At 38.6% G+C, this 17,733-nt stretch overlaps 1 protein-coding gene across 3 annotated transcripts; it reads right to left on the bottom strand.

The window, feature by feature from the left end:
- Nucleotides 1-1,092: 1,092 nt before the first annotated feature.
- PTGR2 (prostaglandin reductase 2) lies at nt 1,093-15,338 on the bottom strand. Of its 3 annotated transcripts, XR_011000053.1 has the most exons (11): nt 15,276-15,338; nt 10,291-10,359; nt 9,006-9,124; nt 7,754-7,945; nt 6,672-6,842; nt 5,152-5,361; nt 4,611-4,732; nt 3,327-3,414; nt 3,206-3,231; nt 2,566-2,605; nt 1,093-1,314 (listed from the first exon to the last, which is right to left on the bottom strand). XR_011000053.1 is itself a non-coding variant. In XM_068193377.1 (10 exons), exons 2-10 carry the CDS (start codon nt 10,325-10,327, stop codon nt 1,250-1,252), a joined length of 1,044 nt encoding a protein of 347 aa, XP_068049478.1. In that variant the 5' UTR covers nt 10,328-10,359; nt 15,276-15,338; the 3' UTR covers nt 1,093-1,249. The 3 variants fall into 3 exon arrangements, 2 of the variants coding, with proteins under 2 accessions (XP_068049478.1, XP_068049480.1); XM_068193377.1 differs by lacking the exon at nt 3,206-3,231; XM_068193379.1 differs by lacking the exons at nt 3,206-3,231; nt 15,276-15,338 and adding an exon at nt 14,884-14,965.
- Between the last annotated feature and the right edge of the window lie 2,395 nt (nt 15,339-17,733).

Raw genomic sequence — 17,733 nt, 5'->3', positions numbered from 1 at the left:
TGAGGTTTACTTTGACTGTCCCTATCTTTTTGTCTTAAAGCCATTTTGACTAATGCTGCTAGAGCCTGTAATGCCTTCCACAGATTACCTAACTACTGGAATGCTACTGCAATCAAGCTGCCTTTATTATGGTAAGGACTCAGTATCTCAGCATGACCTCACTCTGAATCACCCCTCACATCACAGCTCTTAATAGACTGCTGACTTTCGTGGATTACTAAGCAATTCCTATAAAAACAATAGTGCTTGGGATATTATAATTCTATCATATTTTGTTCCAGTTGTGGAAAATAACTGTCTAGAGGGCAATTACTCATGGAAAGTGTGTCAACTCATGGTGCCAGAGATGAGCTCACTCTGGAGTACCTCTTCAGCAAATATTGTGTTATTTACTTCCTCAAGATTTGAATCAAACTCTGCAGTTTTTTTGTTGTTAATCAGTACCTATAGCTAGGCAGTTACGATTAAGCAATTGCACAGTGAAACCTGTAGGCATGGCTAATCCTTTGCTTTAAGGAAAAGGGAGCACAATCCCAAAATAAATGGGCTGTCTGGATGAGAGCCCTTGGAGTGAAGTCAGCAGGACTGACCAGTAAGTGGGGGAAAGTAATCCTGGCAGGGGTGATCGAAACCACTGACCCCCTGACCACCAAGTTAAAACAGATCCCCAAATGGAATGGGGAGAAGTGCACATGTGGAATAATTAGCATGAGAAGCAAGAGATATAACTGGGAAATAAGGATCTGAGCATTAATTAATGAAAAAGCTTTATCAATTGTAACCAATGAATGCTGATGGCTTTGTTTGCTAAAATGTGCAAATAGTGTAAAGCTCTGATGGTGATGAGCCAGATTTTTGTGGGTTGCCCCCTAATTTCCTAGTTTATTCCAGAATACAATAAAGAAATAGGAATTCCTCGCCTTGGTGTGTGAAGTGCTGTCACACACCAACCAGGTGATGAGACTGTGCTTGGGACAACACAGGATGCTCTTTTAAACCACACCCATTAAATATTTGCAAGTGTAGGTGACAACTGTCAAAATCATGTCAAGAACGTATTACTCATTTTGAGTATAAATGATTGCATTGCTGTTTCCAGTTCAATTTAATTTATTAGCATCCCAAAATCTCTGCTTCCAGTACATACAGAGCAACTTAATGGTTTATTTAAGAAATGGAAATTAGTATAAGTAAAAACTTGCCCACAGTTAGAGACAGAATGCCATTATTTTTCTTGAACCAATGACTTTTACTTTGAAACTGAGACGATCTGTTTTCCAATATTGCCTCCATTCATCATGGACTGGAAAGCAGCTTCAAGAGAAATAATTAAATAAGTTAATGCCAAGCCAAACAAGCCAAGTAGCTTCTAAAAAAGAAACCAAAAATGGTAGAAACAAATGCATTAAGCAGCTCCCCAAAAAGGAGAGATACCACTTTGGACCTAATCATATTTATCCTTAATGATGTTATAAAATAGGGAGGGGATTAAAAAAAAAAGCGAATAATAAACTGCTGTAATAAACTGCTATGGACAGCTTTCTGTAATAATTAAAACAATTATCTGTAAGCAACTGTTTGACCCTATACAAATTAAAGACTACATTTACTGCTTTTGTGATATATCACACAAACAGGAAAGAGACAGGGCATGATTGGACAACCCACAATTGCTGTGGGTCACACAAATATTTGTGAAAGAAAAGGTTTATAAATATTGTACAATAGTGCGAGAAGCTGGTACAAAAGAATATATCTTTGAGTAAACAAAGTATAAAAGTGTGATATTTGACTGATATATTTGACCAAGTTACTTCAAAATACATATGTATACCAGTAAGGATGAATTAGCAATGACTAGAATAAATTGAAATCTATGAGATTTAGTTATCACTTAATTCTACTAGTTTTCAATCTTGTGGGACTAATGGCTAAATGGACTAAATCATACTCTTCCCTCTTCCTTGAAAGGGAAGCGTTTTTACAATTCATCACATGGCTCATGTCACCAGACCCCCTTCATTTTTGTATTTCCTTTGTTACAGATACTTTGAACAGACTACAGAACATTTTGTTCTATTAAAAGTAATTAATTTTTACCTTCTTTAGTAATATGCTTTGCTCTTTGTTCTGTATACTTTTCAATTTTTTTTGTTAGGAAATCCAATAACAACCTCTGTTAGATATTGTGTTTTTAAAGAATAAGTTCAAGGATTTAAAAAAAGCATTTCCTTACACACAATTTCAAAGAAAGGGGCAGCACTTTAAACCTCTAAGATCAGGATGACTATCACCAGCTGATAAGGTAGCAGTCTAAGAATAAATTCACCTCAGGACTAAAACAACAACAACAAAAAATCTAAATTTATATTCAATGATCTTTTAAATATACAGTAATTCTCTTACAAAACATTTAAATTGGTGAACAAATTATTGTAACATAAAAATGTTTTTGATAAAATACAAAAATATAAATTGGCAAATTAAACAAAGGAGATAGTTAACCTCTAATGTCATTGTATATAATCAGGTCATTATTCTTCAAAAATGACGAAAATATCTTACCACCGATGTTTGCTAAGCCTTCTACCACAGTCTCTCTGACCTGTCAATGCAAACAAGTCCTTTCAGTTTTTCTCAAACAAGAGAGCATTTCACATTTCTTAGAAACATGCCAAGAAACTGCCATAGAAAACACCAAAATCTAAAGACTTTTCTCACTACAATGGACAAGGCTCTGTTTGGACCAGATGCTTTCATCAAGAGAGGTGTGAATATTTTCTGATAAATTTGCAGGTGGGTTAATTCTTCAATGAGATCCCTGCCCCTACCAAAATTTAATGTCTTGGTATTTTCCCATACTGATCATTTGAAGAAACAAAAACTAATTCAGACAGACTTCACAGGGAGGGCACAGTTAAGCCTATACTCATTACAAAGTAATAAATGGTGATTATAAAGCTTAAAGTAAAATTTCCAACAAGATCCTCAAAAGCATTCAGGACACTTAACTCATTGGGTATTTGAAAGTACATAGTTTTGAAAGTCTGAATCTTTAAGTAAAAAAGCACTTGCACCCTATGCTGAAATAAAGAATACAGACACAAGCAGCATGTAATCAGATGTCAGTCATACTACAGTCAGACCATTCTCAGCAAGTACCTTTGAAAACAGTGCTACCTAATAAGCTTTCAATTATACTTACACATGTTTTAAAAGGTCTGTTCAATCCTGAGGCACAGTAAGAGAGCCAGAGAAAAAGATACTAGTCCTCTTGTAATCGGAGATAGTATCAAAGACCATAGATTGAACCTAGAAGTTCTCACCTTCAGTTTACCTTCTTGGATCCACTGGCAGAGTTGTAATACACTCGCTTCTTGTTTGTCCATATAGTTCAACACCAAGAATCTTTCCCTGTGAAAGAAAAGAATGAGCTTTGGTTTAAGAAACTTAGGTCAATGTACTTGAAAATCTTTAAAAGTCTTTTCAGAAAACAGCCTTGTTGAAACTAAAGGGTTATGAGCATGAATTATAAAGAAATGTAGCCCTGCCAGTTTGTTGGGACAACTTCCTGCAGTGGGAGCTTGACAGTAAATTTTCTTCAAGTATCAGTGAAAAGAGTAATAGAAATCGAGGAGTAAAGTAGTATCACCAGAATAAGTAAACATCCATAAAATGTGAGCAAATTCCTATTATTTTTTACCCTTTTTTTTCTTTTTTCAGTGGTAGGGAGAATAATTAGTGAACCTGCAACCAGATGGTGAGAATAACTTAACTTTCAAGTTCCCCACAATTCTGCGTATCCTGCTGTCACAGCTTTCCATAGCAATTGAGAAATGGAAATTATAATCAAAAATTATAATTATTTGTAGGACATACTGACTAAATTCTCCACTGCATTCTACTATGCATGGTATATTTTACTAATTTTATCCATTTTTTAAAAGGACAGACAGCAGTAACAGGGACAAGGAAAGATTTAATTAGAAGAGATAAACTGATTTGCACAGAAATCAAGTCTCCCAAATGTCCCACAATGCAAAGACTGAAAAATCTAAGACTCTACTCCTAATCTCTGCCTTAGCTCCATCTGAATCCTAAGAGGAAATTCAGCAATTCCCAGAGTCAGAAAATAATGAAAATGTTTTACCCATATATATCTGTCACACCTGCAGTTCCATTATCTAATAAACCCCCAAATACTAAAAATGCAGTTTCAATAAAATCACTGCATCAGCTGCATCCTTATGTCTGAACAACAACATTTTGAGAGAAGGTACTTTGCAGAATGTCTGAGAACAGAACTATGGCAACACCTTCCCTTGTACTAAAGAATTGTCAGGGATGAAAGGACTAAATAAGCAACTTCAAACAAAATGTAACAACTGACATCTATGATTCCATATAAAAACAACATTTCCCATTTTTATGCTGATAAAAACAAATGTAAGGGAAAGAATCTACTGATATCATGATTGTATTTTCCTTTTTAGGCACGGCAACTTTCTGTTCCAATTACAAGTGACTACTGCAGATTACAGACTACCTTCCAAACACCATATGAACAATCTACCTGGAACCTGGTCACAAGTTCTGGAGGAGAAATTTACCTTGTGATGTTCCTTTCTTTCTGTATTTTTTCTGTGTCAGGAGGCAGTGGAGGGGGATAAGGCACATCTTTGTTATACTGAGAAATCTGTCCACACAGGATGATATGGCTGTTCTGATTCATCTGTTTGGGACAGCATAAAGTGAGAAAAATGGCATTCCTCAGTCTCGGAAACTAAATATTTCAGATGCAATAGATGTTATTGCAAAAATTTCACTAGCCACATTTCCTATAAAAGAGTGGGAGAATTGCATGCAGTTCCATTCAATCTATGACAACATTAAAATAGGTAAAAATGCAAGGCAATAGTGGGAAAATAACTGATATACAGCCTAGTGTAATTTTAAAAGGCACTAAATAGAAGGAATATAGGAAATTGTTATCTTAATGTGGGCCCCCAGAATCAGCACCTGAAGTTGATCACTGAAGTGGAAAGCCTGCTGTGCTCTATTACAGGTTGGACTCCAGTATAAATTAATTGAAAGCTGGGCATGCAGACATTGGAGAATGACTATAATAAACCTGACAGCTGGAATAATCACCTGACTTATAACTGTATCACTGATGTCTCCACCAACATTGTCAAAGTAAACATCCACACCACTTGGGCAGAGTTCACGTAGCTGTTTTGCCACATCCTCCTTCTTGTAATTGATAGCAGCATCAAACCCCATTTCTTGGACCAAAATGGAGCACTTTTCATCTGTGCCAGCAATCCCCACCACTCTAGAGCAGCCCTCCAGATGACCAATCTGCAGGCACACAGTTAAAAACAAACAAACAAACCAACCAAAAATCCCAAACAATAAAGACAAATTAGACAAATTAGATCATTCATCTGCATAAAAGTACCAGTGAAAGAAAGGGGGTCCTAAGGGGTGTTACAGTTATTCCCATCCTACTAAACCCCAGGCAGCAAATGCTCCCATCTCATGTGACATAACTGCCTCGTCATTCCCTCCTCTCAACTACACACGGAGCAGGTACAATCAAAATTTGCCATCTTTTCAAACCCACTGACTGAAGAAGACCGTGTTCATGGAATCACCAATGACTGCCAGTACTGGAGAACCAAATATAGTAGAAAACTATCATCTGCCAAGTACCATAACATAACTAATAAAAGGAAAAAAAATAGACAATAATTTATTTAAATACAATCTTCATAGATTTGCTCATGCATTCTTTCTTCATAGCTTCTCTTTATTAGTAGGTCTAAAGTTTGCTTAATATAAATTTTGTTTGTGTATATATATACATATCTAGAGAGATATTTGCAGATATGCACATACACTCTCCAAACAGGTTCTGCAAAGCAGAGGAGGACAAAAGTACTGTAAATCTCAAAACACAAAGAATGTCACAGAACACAGCACAAAGGGTTTATCACATTACTATTTTCTAACAGAGAAAAAAATGAAAGTCTCCAGTCAATACAGTGTTGGGATGGCAGGCTACCATATAAATGTATAATAAATACATGTATATATACACCATCTATTTTACTTGTACTAGCAACAAGTAATTGTCGCTGTTGAGGCAGGGAAGAGAATGAAGAGACTCCATTTTCAGAAGGCAAAGAATGAGTGTTTATTCATACGTCTCTCTTTTATAGAGAACATCGTGAACATTAATTCCATTGGTCTTAAAGTAAAAACATTTCACCTGACTGGCGCACTTGGACTTAGGTCAGTGTGGTAGAACATATCTATAAACAATAGGAATAGAAAACAAGATAATCGATTGTTTACATTCCTCCCGGACTTTTTCCCAGGCTTAGCCTGGCAGAAATCTTTCTCTTTTTCTCTCTAACTGAACTGAGAATATCCACAAGTAATCACCACCATCTGTGTTCTCCTCCTATTCCATGAAACTTGAGTTTCATATGTCAAGTCTTTCGGAACAGTGAGAGTGTGTGCCAGATCTGTGAAACTGGCCGCTCCCACAGGGTTATAGCTGCTCATGTTTACAAAGATTTTATCTGTATATGTAATAACCAGCATGTTTCAGAAGACAAAACTTGCTAACAGAGTAAGTTGGTATGCCCTAAGCCTGCACCTACCTGGCCAGCCAAAGAGCCGCAGGCACCGGCTGCTCCGCTCACCACCATGGTCTGATTGGCACCTGCGGCCACGTGTCCCTTCTCCCTGATTCCCAACAGGGCCGTCAGCCCCGTGATGCCAGCTGCACCCAGAAAGTAGGAAAGGCGTCCATTTACAAGCTGTGGTACCAGCTACAAAACAGAAAGTAGGTAGGAGGTCATTTGTTTCTAAGGTGAGGTTTTGGTTTTTGATTGCCTGTGGGTAGAAAACTAATTCAGGACATTTACCAGGCAAGGTAAAACTGGTAGGGATGAGCTATCTCTAGCTCTATTCTAACAAGTCTGTACAAAAATGTTATGTCTCTGTGGTTTTAGAAAAAGATTTTAGGCAAAGTAACTCACAAAAACTTATATTATGGAAGTGTTAAAAAGCAGTTGGGAGATAAGAAGTTTCTGACAACTATCACTATGCTAGCATAAAAGGATAAAAATGCACCATTTTATCAAATATGGTGTTTACCGATCAGTGACAAAGAGTCCTAAAGGAAGGAATTTATTGGAAAGTATAAATTCTCAAACTACAGTAATTATCTGTTACAAGAGAACAATCAACAAAATATCCCTAATGCATTGAAACCTTTCCACTTTCTACTTAATGTTGAATACCTTTCCTTATGTGAATGTAAAACCTCAGGCAAAAGCTTTTACTAACATAAGTCAGAAAAAGAAATTAAATATACCTAAAGCCTTTCATGTCTTACAATTACACTCTTATGAACAAGAAGTTCTATTACAATTAAAATAATTAAGAGAATTATTTAACTGAAACAGCTTCAGGGAATTTTTTTAAAAGACAACAATTAAAATAATACTGGCCTGTCTATTAACCAGCAAAATTGTTATGAAAAAAAAGAAATTTATATAAATCTTGCCATCTATGAGTTGATCTGCCTTTTGAGAATTGATTGCCTCAATAAGTATGTTTCTTTTGCATTAAAAAATAGTGTCATTCGCAGCTATTTAGGGAAAAAAGAGGTTTGGGGGGCAGGGGGAAAGGGTTTAGGAAAAAAAGAGTCACAACCTAGGCTTTGCATTTCTATTACCTTTTGTAGCGAGTCTCCATCAAGAATTGCTGCTGTCTGCCAGGGCCAAGTGAAGGAAGTTACAAAGTCTCCTTTAGCGAGGTTGTGGTGCTTGCTCTCCTCCACTACCCCGATGCCCCCACCGTCAGCAACTTCAGACAGCTGCCAGGGCCGCAGGTAATCCGAGCCCGTGTCCTCGTTCATCCGGCAGCGCTGAGAGACAAGGCTTTAATGAAAGGCTCTGATGGAACACAACTTGTTTATCAGTTCAAGCTGGGCGGGGGATGAAGATGGGTTCCGAACTTCAAACACAAAGGGCTACTTAAAAATCTCTCAAAAAGCCCCAAGTAATCATAACCTTTTCTTAGATACCTCTTTCCCTTTGTTTGCTCAGTACAAATGGAGGATGGACCATCCTGATCTCCTCCAGCAATGTTACCAAACCCAACACATTCTACAGTCTTAAAGTTGTAGAAAAGTTGGCTCAAAGGCACCACCACAACTGACAACGACTGGCTTGGGTCTGATGAGAGCCCTACAAATGCCTTTCCTCAACTGAAGGAATCCTAGAAATGCAAGATTGAAAAAGAATGCCCATGAATCATTTAGTCTATGCCTGTGCACTGAAAAACAGTCAAATATACGTAGACCATCCCTGACAGAGATCTGTTTAATGAAACATCATGTAATGGGACATATTTTCTTTGCATTTTCCCATGTAGCTACAGCCAGTATTTCAGGATTCTTAAACTTTTCCTTAATTCTCAAGCTAAATGTACTTTCTTGAAATCTAGACTGTTTTTTTTTTTTTCTACTATTACCATCTATGGAGGGAATAAATGATCAGAATTCTCTTTATAGCAAACTTTTACAGACTGTATCTGTCTGGTTGTTCTTCTACCTTCACTTCCATTTCAACCCACAATTCTCTACACTACATGATTACTGTAATTTTGCATGACTGGAAAAAAAAAAAGAATATAAAAAAGGCCAAGTTCAGAAAAAGCTGATACAAACAAATCTGTCAGGGCATACTAGGGCTTACAGTCTCCTCCTGGTCCAATAAAAATTCCTGTATATATCCCAAGCATATTAATGCCAAATTCCTTCCCAATGTAACTCCATCAGAATTAATATAATTACTATGTTACACTAGATATATATTTGTTGTATAATTGGTAACTTTGGTGTTAAACATCATGACAGGTACTTAAAAAGTTGAAGATACTTAAAAAAAATCAAATTCTGGCTTAGCTCTAAGTCCATCACCTACCATGTAGGGGTCCACTGAGAGATAGAGAGTTTTAACAAGCACGTGTCCCGCTTGGACTATATCTGGTATTGTACTTTGCTCCAGTCGGAAGTTTTCAGCCACTGGCACTCCATTCTTACCTAGAGTTATATTAGAATTAAACAAATAAAATAATCAATATAGAACTTCCCTTAATCAACAGGGGAAGGCCTTTTTTTAAGGCAGTCCTTTATAGAATAAATTAGATTAAATATTTACTCAGGCATAAAACTACAACCAACTACTCTCGCCTTTCTGCCTCTTTTGACTCATGTGAGACTGAGGGAATACAGACTGCAGCCACTGCATATGCACATTCTGCAAGGGCATCCCTTCACAGAGACTTCCTTACATTAAAGCTTCCCAGAAATATCCATAAAACTGTGTCAAGAACCCCAGAACCAGAGGCTTCATCCTCAGGTTGGTACCACACGCAGCAGATCAATCAGACAACTGGAACCACCAGTTCTGAGACAGCCAGACAGCCTTACCTATTTTAGGTCAGAGTGATTGCACAGCTAGAGCAGGCTCCTGCTGCACCATTTGAAAGATTTAATTGCAGGTCACACAATAGTTCTTAATGCTTAAAACTATTTTAGCATTAAGCAGCATAAAATACTCCCTCCAAAACTTAATGTCTTCTACACCAAATTTATGAACTCACTCCTCAAAATACTGTGCTGATCCATAACAAGGCAAATGTGTAAGCATTTTGTGTAAACAAAACCTCAACAGTGTAAACTTAAAAAACAAACCCTTTGAAACAGGAGACAAACAAAAGACTCAATATTTACTACAAGGAAACAAAAATTAATAGTAACAAAATATTTCAGACTTCTCTTACAATGCAAAAAGAACAAATGTGAGAAGTAAAATGTCACGTGCCCTAATCTTTCTTCACTTTCAGCCCCTCATATATTACATGTTAACTCTTTTTTCTCACCCATTTTAGAAATGTGCATATACAGACTAAACAAATGCAGTTTGAATATGTTATATATTTAATAGAAATGAATCTATATTAATACAATTTACATTTATTAATAAACACAGACAAATTTATTACAAATATATTAATTTATATTAATGGAAATTGATAACTTTATATATAAATAAATGCACTTTAAACAAACTTTATTGCTGCATACAATATTAAGATATATAAATGTCAATATCTCAAATTAGTGTCTGTTTCTACTCTCATCATTTTTGAGCATTAGGCAATTAGAACAAACACATTGCTTTTTTAGTGGAGAGAAATACATACCAGGCCGTGAATTCAGCACTACTCTTTGTATAATCATCTCTGCTTTTGCAGTAATTTCACACTGGATTTCTACAAAAGAAAGTGTTGTTTGAAGGCCTGAAACATAATTTTTTTTGAAAAAAAGAATATGAGGCAAAGTACTCAGTAATTTGGAAACTGGGGATGAAATACAGACCTCCCAACTTCAGCACCCACGCCCAAGGAAGATATAAAGAACCATATAAACCAACTAAACAAACATGTGAATAAGGAGTTTCCCTGTTTATCTTATTAAAGCCCTGATTTATACAATGTCACAGTAGCACCTACTGGAAAGAAGGAAAACTGTAATGCACCATGCTCCTCGTAGAACCATCACCAGCCCCCACCAGGCAGAGGGAGAGGTGTCTGATTAGCTTTCCTGTGCTGCTGACTGAGAACACCCTGTTCCCACCTAACAGACACAGAGGCAGCTTTGCACACAAAGTCAGGTGCCACTCGATAAAAGGCAGGCAGGCACACCAGAACAGCAGTCTGCAGGTACCTGATAAAAAGATATTGTTGTGCAAGATGTTTTGTAAGAAAAAGCAATTCTTTCTATTAGCAGTGCCCAGAGATGAGAAAGAATGAGATCATCACTCAATCTGTTCTACAGAAAAATTTCCCCCTGAATTTCAACAGTTTAAAAGAGGATTGCAAATCTGTAATTTTGCACCTGTGAGACCCAAAGTTATTAAGAGGAAATTATCCTGATTTAACAGGAAAAAAACCCATGATCTCACATGCTTTCATATCTAATACAAAATAAAAATGCGACTACTATTTTCAGCCAAGAGCCATAAATAACCAACCTCCATACAAACAAAGGGCATTAAGGAATGAAACATGATAGCTGACATCTTTGTCATAATGTTTATTTTGCTGACAAGAACAGCAAATTGGAGCAAATCTAAAACATGAGCCTAGTAAGAGTACATCATCACCACTTATCCAACACCTTTATTCTTTGAACATTGCAAAATACAGAAGCTTCTGTACTGCTACAGTGCTCACATAACAGCACTCACAAACCATCAAGAACTATAGTCTGGAATGCTGAAAAACAATAAAAAAGTTATTAGGAGAAAATGTGCACATCCCTGGCCATCCCTCCACTCTAAAACACAAGTATCTTGTTAAAGAAACAGATCAAGCTTCAACATTTTACTGTGTTTGCACTTGAAAAGCTACTTATTTGGGAAAAGTTAATAAGAAGTGAATTTCTTTCCAGTGTTTCAATACCTCAGGATGCTACAATGAATGAATCTCAAATGTGTCTTTACAGCATCACATAATGCTGAAAAACAAATGACCTGCAGAGTTCTTTGGACAAAACAGTGTAGAACAACATTCTACAACAAAAGGAAAAAAAAAGCACACTTTCATGAAATTACTACTTACTGTTTAAAAACAAAAAGGAGCACTGAAAATTAAGGACTTAACAATTAAAATGTTATATAAAAATCCATCTTTATACCCACACAGCTGATACAATCTCTAGAACATAAATAATGTAAAACCCTAATAGGAAGGATGGCCTAAGAGAAACTTTGGCAGATGTTAGGTTCAGGACTGTACTCAGCTATGGTCTTCCTGTGTGATCACAGGCACATCAGTCTGCATTTGTTTTACAGAATATTTTTCAGAACAAAAGTCAAACTTCTTCCTGATAACACCTGCCCAACAAAATTACATTCAAGAAGTACAATTGTTATCCTCAGAGGAATTGATTTAGCATCTGAGAATTTCTGCTAATAAAACGAGCATGTTAGAAACTGTCAGATGTGCCCAGTGCAGTTTAAAAGGACAAGCCTACTCTAGTAAACCATTTGTACACATTTGCAACTAAGCTGAAGTTTATAACCATTAATCAAACTGCTCTGTGCAGAAATAATGAGTTAAGAATGCAGTGCATGTAAATCAACAGCATCTGACATGAAATCTGGGCACATCACTCCTCAATATACACTATCCATACATGTGGCTGAGGTTTGAGCCTCTGTTTATAAACCACACAGAGCAGGCAGAATTGCTGTACGGCTCATGCCTTACAGAGCGGTCCACTGTCAAAACTGCTGACTCCATTTTTGTTAGCCTGAAACTAAATATGTGTATTATGCAAACACAAAACCCCAATCTGAACAAGAGAGGATGAAGATAATTTTTATTGTGACTAACATACTCCTGAAATATCTGCTTTCTGTGATTATACAGAGGAAAAAAAAAAGTTATATAAAAAAATCAAAGATACTAACATACTAAAAGGAAGACAAAGCAATACAGAGCAGCATAGAAAGATGTGACTAGAAAAATTATCCAATGTAAGTTTAGACTACTTCTTTGAATTCCTGACATTCTGAAGGAAAAAAAACACTGTTTATTTCCCAGTTTGTTTTCACAGCTTTTGTTCGAGGAGCCTGTGTACTGATTCAATTTGAAGATCTTCCAAATACTGTGAGTGGGTGGACAAAAAGTGAAACTGGCAACTGAATTGTCACTAATTCTGTGAGAGCTGCCACAGCAAATACAACACTGCAGATGGACATTTACTTCTAAATAGGACTGCACCTACAGTGGAAGTAGCAACACCATTACAGAAGCAAATGGTCACAGTAATACAATAAGAATCAAACTTTCCACACATTACAAACAGTACAGAAGTGACTAAAGAAAATAAGGAGAGGCACCATATTTTAGCACTGTGAGGAAAGCTTTTGGAAAAAGATAACAGATTTTCTTTAAAAAGAGAAATAAAGGGGATTTATATAATATACACAATTCTTTTCAATACATACATAGTTGCCAGTGTGCAGGATGTTTTTGACTATTTTTTAAAAAGACAAAACAATTATTTTTTAGCTTTTCCAAACAAAACCAATCTAAGTTGGTTTTACTCTTTAAATCAAATAGAGTAAAAATCTCAAGTTTTAACATCATCATGCTATGCCAATCACCTGATCCACTCTACGAGTACATCAGGAGCATTAAGCAGCATAAGAGCAGCATCTCTAGGGGAGTCTCAAGTATGTTTTAGCACAGTTTTACTCTTATCTCTGTCTCCCCTTGCCTTTCTTTCCTCACTGTTTCAGAGACACGTGACGACTCCTTTTAAAAAGTTAAATAAATTCCTCAGTGCTAAAATGTTCCAGTTTGTTTGCCCTGGGCTTGGTTCCCTGAACTTCCTGTTTCTGAGACTGCCCATAAGAGAGAGTTTTCAGTTGCCTATACCCTTGCCAAAACAAGTCACCTGCTTCCAAGTCATTAAAGCCCATGCCAGATGCAGTCTAGTTAAAAAGCAAAAGGCAGAACAGGTAGTCCTGTATCAGGCCCAGGCAACAAGAAGAAAGAAGGCAGGCAATCTAAATAGAGAAAAAGATTTGGATGTTCTCTGAAACTGTGATGTCAAAGTGGCTGGAGCAAGGATCCTCAAAGGAAACTCAAGGAAAGAAATTTCAAGAATGACTGTGAATGAGGAACATGCAGGAAGGAAAGATGGGAAGAACTGGGACTAGGAATCAGTAAGAACAGAGAAACGTGACAAGAATAGCAATTTAATGGCCAGTAAAGCAGAGAAGAGTGAAACAGAATGGGGAGAGAGAACTGAAGAAACTGGGAACAATGAATGAGACAACCAAGCAAACTGAGGTGGGAATGACTGGTGAAAAAACAAGAAGAGACAACTGTAACTGGCAAGGTGAGGTAAATGGAAATAGAAGAGCAAACATAATGGATTAAGCACCAAAGTTTCCACCAGCTCCACTAAGAAGCTCTACATTTGATGAAGGTTAATTAATGGCAAGCCAGAATCAATACTGACTGTCATGAATGGAGCAAAACACATGCCATAAAAAGCTAAGTACTTTCATGAACTGAACCAATAAATTTAGATCTCCTGATGATCCATGCTCTCTGATGAGAAGTCTCTCCCACAGTGTTTTCTTCGTGTGGATTTTCTGACACACTGTAAGTGTTGAGGGCAGGCTCCAATCTTTCCTCCAAGGGAGAAGCAGATAAAAAAGAAAGACAATAGTAGTAGGATCTTGATCCAGCCATCCCTTTTTTATACCCCCAAGAAGCCTAATATCTTTCAGCTTTTTATCACATTTCACTGACCTACAAATCAAAAGTTCCAGTAAATATACACACTAATATCTACATACAATAGGTCTGTATAAACTTTACTTTTTCAGATTTAGGTGTCAAAAAAAAAAAAAAGTAAAAGCTTTTAGGTACCACATCTTGAACTTTTTTTTTTTCTCACTAAGTAGTTGCAGTGTATTAGAGTTGCTGAAAACTGTTAAAAATACCGTATCTGTACACGGTCTATATACATAAGGCCTATTTCTTCTTGGCAGAATTTCACATAAGGAAAGCAGATTGCTCCCAGGATGGCAGAAGCATCACCCGATGGGTTTTTTGAGATGCCTATAATGCAATTTGCAGGCTCCCACATGAAAGCCGGCTCAGAGAGCCTAGTGACTATCCAGGTTCCCAGGTATGCCCAAAGACCAAGCTAGAAAGCAGTGCTGCCAAAGGTGGAAGAGCCTGGAGAGAGCCTTGCAGACGAGTCATTACCAGATTCGGAAGGCGCAGGTAGAGCAGCCCAGGAGAGAGAGAGAGAACCCGAGAGAGGCAGCGCAGGGGGCTCAGTCCTACAGGCTGGTCCAGGGCTGTGGTGGGCTCCGCTCCTCTCCTCGGGAATGCCTCCACCGCCCCGGGACGCGCTTTGATCGGGGGGCTCAGTGAAGCTCGATTCCAGCTCTCGTTCCAGGGATCGGGCAGTGCTAGCAGCCTCTTCCAACCTCTCCCGCACCTGTGCCCCCGCCTGCCCTGCAGCGAGCTAGTCCCTGAGGATACGACTCCTGGGAAGGAGAGTAAGAGCACTACCAAGCACCCGCCCCCCAGGCCGAAGTGCGGCTCGGCCCCGGCCCCGCCGGGTCCCCTCAGAGCCCGCAGCTCCTGCTCACCTTGAGCCGACCCGAGCGCCCTCAGACCGCCCGGCCCGGCCCGGCCCGGCTCCGCACGCACGCGCGCCGACCTTAAACAGGGAAACGCAGCGGCGGCCCGACCTTAAAGCGGCGACGGCCGAGCCCGGCCGTGCCCTGTGAGGGGCTGCGGCGGGATGTCCCCCGAATCGCATAATCACACAGAATCATTAAGGTTGGAAAAGGCCTCCCAGAGCATCGAGACCAACCTTTCACTGAACACCCCATCTAGTAGACAGGACACTAAGTGCCACATACGGTTTATTGAATGTCTCCAGGAAATGCAAGTCCACCCTTTCCCCTGGCAGCCAGACTCCAGTTAATGCTTAATAAACCATTCAGTGAAGAAATTCTTCATAATGTCCAACCTGAACCTCTTCTGGCATAGCTTGAGGCCATCTCCTCTTGTCCTGTTGCTGGCTGCCTGGGAAAAGAGACCAATCCTCACATGGCTACAGTCTCCTTCCAGGTAATTGTAGAGAGCAACAAGGTTCTCCCCCCAGCATGCCCCGCCAAGTCTGCTTTTCCTCAGGATAAACTCCCTCAGCCACCCATCACCCCTCTGCTCCAGACCCTTCACCACCTCCATTGCCCTTCTCTGGATCTGCTCTACCACCTCAATGTCTTTTTTGTTGTGACGGGCCCAAAACTGGGCACAGGACTCAAGGACTCAAGTATTGCCAGCGCTGAGTGCAGGGGGACAATCACTACCCTGCTCCTGCCGGCCGCACTGATACAGGCCAGGATGCCACGGGCCACCTGGGCACACACTGGCTGACGATCCTTCCGCTGCCAACCAGCATCCCCAGGTCCTTTTCCTCCTGGGGAAAGTCACTCTCCTGTCACTCTTCCCCAGACCTGTAGTGCTGCGTGGAGTTGCTGTAATCCAAGTGCAGGATTCGGCACTTGGCCTTATCAAACTGAGGTACTGGGAGAAGGCACTTTCAGTTTATGGGGCAGGGTTTCTTTGTGTAACACTGGGACATGTTTGCTCCTCGCATGTTCCAGTGGATGAGATTTTGTTCATTGCTGCAACAGGGTTGTTTGATAGCTATTCCTAAAATTTCACTGAAGTTGCTGTTGTGTGCAATATAATGTATTTACAATATATGTGCTATTTCTGTGCTTGAATACAGATGAAGATTTTTTTCCTTAAAAAACATGTTGTAGCAAGATCCAGAGCTTTCCTGGGATGAGGCTCAGGTCCTGGTACTGCCTGACATGATTACTCTGTGTATTTGCCCCATATTGTAGTGATTCACTGTGCTATAAGGACAGACAGGTCTGTGAAGTGGCCACTGAGTTGGTGGGAATTACTGTGGAGCCTGAAGTGACTACTTCAGCATGGAAAAACTCTTCCAGACTGATGATTCTGATGACTTTGTACTCTGCCTCTCACATAAAGGTAGTCAAAACCTTTCTGTTGTAGCTTGACCCATAGCACTGTAATATAGGTTTAAGTGAATTATTTATATTTCTTCCACCATAATATACAAAACTTTGCATTCCACATTAGTTGAAATAACATCATTGGAACTGGAATAGTCTAAAGGGGGAAAAATTAAGTACATTAATAGGGGCATTTATACTTCCATAAGTTTCTTTCCCCAACTTGTATCATCTGACCTCATTACAGGTACACTGATTGCAAGTGTAATGCACTGAAAACAAGTCATCAGGGTTGAAATCATCTTCAGAGTTTCAAATGGGCACATCTTGTGAGTAGGAGGCCTGTGTTCAAAAGAATGAGCACTGACTTGCCTCCTACTTGTGCAAGAAAAGAGCAGCACAATTACAAAAATAATTCTTCTAGAAAACAATGTCACAGGTTACTACACGAGCAAATAGGAAAATGTTATGAAATGTATTACTGGAGAATTTCCTGTTCATTTAGCAGTTGTGTATCTCAATGACTAGTAATAATTGAAAGTGGGGAAAGACAAAAATATGCTGTATATTGGCACATGTACATATCTTTTTACACCTGTATTATGTAATACAATGGCAATGCAACTTCTGGTGTTTGATAAAATTACAAAAAAAAAAAAAAAAAAACCAAGACCCTTAACCCAAACACATAAAATAGTATTTCAAAATCTCAGTAGAACCCCATTTTCTCTTGCCTGGCACAGGGTGGATGTGTTTCTTCTACAAATAAGGTTATCCTGGAGATAGTTGCATCAATCATCTGCAGTTTGCTATTTAAACTTTATGGTCATGTACACACACACACACACATCCCTCCTTGTCTCTTTTGTTAAGTACTTGTTAAGTGAAGCTATTGTAAAATAAACTTAGGTGTGAATTTAAAGTGCAAAAGCTATTCTGCACTGACTTGGCTTGTGGATACTTTTTCTACTCTAAAAATGCTTTTTTGGGATTTAGCTTGATTCACCTCAGACTTAACTGAGCTGCACAAAGTCACCCCACATGTGAAATA

The sequence above is a fragment of the Anomalospiza imberbis genome, chromosome 6 (genome assembly GCF_031753505.1).
Source record: "Anomalospiza imberbis isolate Cuckoo-Finch-1a 21T00152 chromosome 6, ASM3175350v1, whole genome shotgun sequence".
Classification (NCBI taxonomy): domain Eukaryota; kingdom Metazoa; phylum Chordata; class Aves; order Passeriformes; family Viduidae; genus Anomalospiza; species Anomalospiza imberbis.
Note: the sequence above shows the minus strand (reverse complement) of the source record. Positions and strands in the feature narration are given on the sequence as shown.